The sequence below is a fragment of the Eimeria maxima genome, genomic scaffold (assembly GCF_000499605.1).
Source record: "Eimeria maxima Weybridge genomic scaffold, Emw_scaff815, whole genome shotgun sequence".
NCBI lineage: Eukaryota > Apicomplexa > Conoidasida > Eucoccidiorida > Eimeriidae > Eimeria > Eimeria maxima.
The window spans coordinates 10,001-13,937 of NW_013563991.1; the positions used below are offsets into that span (position 1 = coordinate 10,001).

At 48.6% G+C, this 3,937-nt stretch overlaps 1 protein-coding gene across 1 annotated transcript; it reads right to left on the reverse strand.

The window, feature by feature from the left end:
* Nucleotides 1-850: 850 nt before the first annotated feature.
* Nucleotides 851-3,351, reverse strand: EMWEY_00043720 (vacuolar ATP synthase subunit d, putative; the record flags this gene model as incomplete). Its single annotated transcript, XM_013478999.1, has 9 exons — nt 851-909; nt 1,005-1,084; nt 1,295-1,374; nt 1,576-1,641; nt 1,865-1,968; nt 2,225-2,324; nt 2,539-2,637; nt 2,849-2,972; nt 3,320-3,351. 9 exons carry the CDS (start codon nt 3,349-3,351, stop codon nt 851-853), a joined length of 744 nt encoding a protein of 247 aa, XP_013334453.1.
* Between the last annotated feature and the right edge of the window lie 586 nt (nt 3,352-3,937).

Genomic DNA, 3,937 nt, shown 5'->3' on the forward strand with positions numbered 1-3,937 from the left:
GCTGCTGCTGCTGCTGCTGTCTTGCTGCAGCACGTTACTCACAGCTGCAGCAACTCTGTGTCTGTCTGATGTCATTGCAAACGTGCAATTGCTGCCTCTGCTGCTGCTGCTGCTGCTGCTGCTGCTGCTGCTGTCTCCTCCTTCCCTTTCGGGGCATAAGGAGCAGCACTACCTAGTGAATTCAAGCAGCAGATGCTGCTGGTGCTGCTGCACCAGTTGCTGCTGCAGCAGTGGCCTTTAGCTGCAGCGGATAGCCAGCAGCAGTTGCAGTGTCTCCTTTTGCAGCAACAGCTGCGGTGTCTATACAGCTGAAGCTCTGCCTGCTGCAGCAGCTGCTGCAGCAGCTGCCGCAGCAAGCAGCAGCAGAAGACACAGGAGACTCTCTTAAGGGCCCATTAGAGCAGGCCCGCCCTTACTACAGCTGCTGCAGCATGCATGCGGCGGCAGCAAAGCTGCTGCAGCAGCACATCTCTACACTGCAGCAGCAGCAGCTAAGATGCAGCACAGGCCACGTCCAGGCTCTGCACTGTCCCTGCATGCACGATCTGCTGCTGCTGCTGCTGCTGCAGCAACAAACCATTCATGCATATATGCATGCATGATGCATGCACAGTGATTTGCTGTAGCTGCAGCAGCAGCAGCAGCAGCAGCAAATCGTCCTCTGGGGGACCCCAATGCGGATATAGAAAAAAACACAGCAGCAGCAACGCAGCTGCTGCTGCTGCAGCAAGGAAGCAGCGTACAACATAGTTGCTGCTGCTGCTAGATGTATCGGTGCAGAAGAAGCCGCTGCTGCTGCTGCTGCTGCTGCTGCTGCTGCTGCTGCAGCTGCTGCTGCTACTGCTGCTGCTTAGAAGAGGAGATCGTCCTCATCGTCCGCCAGTATTGACGATGGGCCTGCCTCTGCCTCTGCAGGAAAAAAAAACAACACATCTTGCTGCTGCTGCCTGAGCCCTAAACCCTAAACCCTAAACCCTAAATAAGTGTTTGTATTGAACACTTACCTATGGCTTTTGCTGCCTCCTCCATTGCCTGCTGCTCTGCCTCCCTAGCTACCTTCTTCTTCTCCTGGATCTTCTTTAGTCTGCAACGCACAAACCCTAAACCCTAAACCCTAAACCCTAAACCCCAACGCAAAGGAGGCAAGGAACTTGCCTAGGCATAGTTAAGAAAGAAGAAGAGATGCAACCTCCACACCCCAAACCCTCATTTCTATCTCCTACAGAGTCTAGGGTATCTAAACCCTAAACCCTAAACCCTAAACCCTAAACCCTAAACCCTAATATATTTGTACCTGAAGAATTCCTCACGCTCCATCTCATCTAATTCTTTGGTGATGTATGTTATACTTCTATCCAGCTTAGGCAGAACCACCTGCATGCAAACCCTAAACCCTAAACCCTAAACCCTAGGCGATAAACCCTAAACCCTAAACCCTAAACCCTAACTCGGATATCAAGCCGTTGAAGAGAAGAACCTTCAAACAGCTTCACAAGGCACATGAATCCTTCGCGACGACACCCTAAACCCTAAACCCTAAACCCTAAACCCTAAACCCTAAACCCTTGGGCTTACGTTGTTGAGTGCATTGACACGTCTGTTGGTCATTTTTATCTCCGCATCCAACGTAAAGAAAGCCGTCTGCAGAAGCAGACACCAGCAAACCCTAAACCCTAAACCCTAAACCCTAAACCCCAGTCAACAAGCGACAGCGGAGCTCCTTCCCATGCACAAGCGTTGTAAACCCCAAGGACTGGTTGACTGGTTCAAGGGTTTGATGGCATATCTCTACATAACAACTATCTGGTGTTTAGGGTTTAGGGTTTAGGAATTAGGGTTTAGGGTTTAGGGTTTATAGGTGTACCTGAAGGGAGGCTAACTTAACAAGCTCAGCAAGTGCTTCTTGGTACTTATCTCTTGCCGCAAGAATAACATGACCACCAGCAGACAGATTTATATTCTTAAGGACTGCATAAACACTAAACCCTAAACCCTAAACCCTAAACCCTAAACCCTAAACCCTAAAATACTACTGGGACAAGGCAAAGAGAGGACAAAGAGCAATTAGAGGGAGAGGAAGAAGAAGAAGACACAAAGAGACAAAAGAGGCAACAAACAATACACAGGAGACTGCCGCGAGAAAAAGGAGACAAAAAGGAGACAAAAAAGGAGACAAAAAGGAGACAAAAAAAGAGACAAAAAAAAAAAAAAAAAAGAGACGCACTATCAACAGTAGGGTCTGTAGTGATTTGGAAGACGGGCAATCGAACTCCCGCAACATTATCATAGGCAGCCGTCACAAATACTGCAGGACGTTTTATACGCTGTATATAGACAACATAAACCCTAAACCCTAAACCCTAAACCCTAATCTATATTAGGCTGGTGTAGGAGGGGAAGAGAAGTATAAGCAGATAATCCGCAATTTTTTGGTGGTTTTGCATCCTCGTGGTTGGCATGGAAAGGTTAAAAACCTAAACCCTAAACCCTAAACCCTAAACCCTAAACCCTAAACCCTAAACCCTTGGACACACACACCTGCATAAGCTGTCCACGCAAGTCACTGCCTCCTGCCCAAGAGGCCTTAGCTAGAGAGAAGTGTGCCTCATTAATGTTGTCTCCTATTGACAGTTTTGTCTGAAGAAATAACGTAAACCCTAAACCCTAAACCCTAAACCCTCAAACCCTAAACCCTAAACCCCACACACACACTCTTGGCTACATTATTTAAACCCCACACACTTCATCATACCTCCGCATACACACTAAACCCTAAACCCTACACTCTCAGCAACAGAGCCTAAACCCTAAACCCTAAACCCCAAACCCTAAACCCTAAACCCTAAACCCTTGCCTTGACTATTTCCTTTAGCATGCCACGGAAGCGAGCAGAGAGAGCATCGCTCTTCTTCTTGAGGAGTTGATAACCTTGAGCAGCTCCTTTCTTCTTCTGCTTCGCTATCTGCAGTGTCCTGCAGCAGCAGCAGCAGCAGCAGCAGCAGCAGCACAGCAGCATTAACAGCAGCAACAGGAAATGTCCAGGCAATAGCAAAGCCATGCCACTAAACACACTGGACAGCAGCAGCAGCAGAAACAGCAACAGCAGCAGCAGCAACAGCAACAGGTCCCCTAGCTGCAGCAGCAGCTCGTCAAGCAACACCGAACCCCTGCAGCAACGGTAACTGCAGCGGCAGCAGCGCGACCGTAGCAGCAGCAGCAGCAGCAGCAGCAGCCATCCCCGGTCGCAGCAGCAGCGGCAGCAGCTCCTGCTGCTTCAGCCTTTGCAGCAGCAGCAGTAGAGGCATTGAAACTTGCGCACATGCGACTGGGTGCAACTTGCGTCTCCGACATCTTGAGGGTTTAGGGTTTAGGGTTTAGGGTTTATGGCGGAGGGCTGCAGCTAGGGTTTACGATTCTTGTCAAAGAGGAACAGAAGAAAGGGAGAAAGAACACCACAACCTCCAGTAGAGTGTGTTGTTGTTGTTGCTGCTGCTGCTGGTATATATATTATTGTTCTGCTGCTGCTGCTGCTGCTGCTGCTGCTGCTGCTGCTGCTGCAGCGGTAGAACAGCTGTAGGAGCAGCTTATCTCTAGGTAAGAAGAAGGCAATTATTTCTTTTGTTTAGAGAGGCAACATCTCTATTAAAAGAAAGGGTAATATAGAAAGTCTTGAGAGCAGCAGCAGCAGCAGCAGCAGTAGCGGCTGCAGCTCGAGGCAGCCTTTTCTGCTGCTGCTGCTGCTGCTGCTGCTGCTCCAGCAGGCGTCTAGCGGCAGTAAGCTGCACACAGATTCTTTGCCTCAATTTATATTCAATAAATATAAAATAATTAAATTTATATATAAAAAAGAATTATAAAAATATATTTATATAAAGGTTTAATAGGTAGCTGCAGCACAACAACACAGAAAGCCTACAGCAGCAGCAGCAGCAGCAGC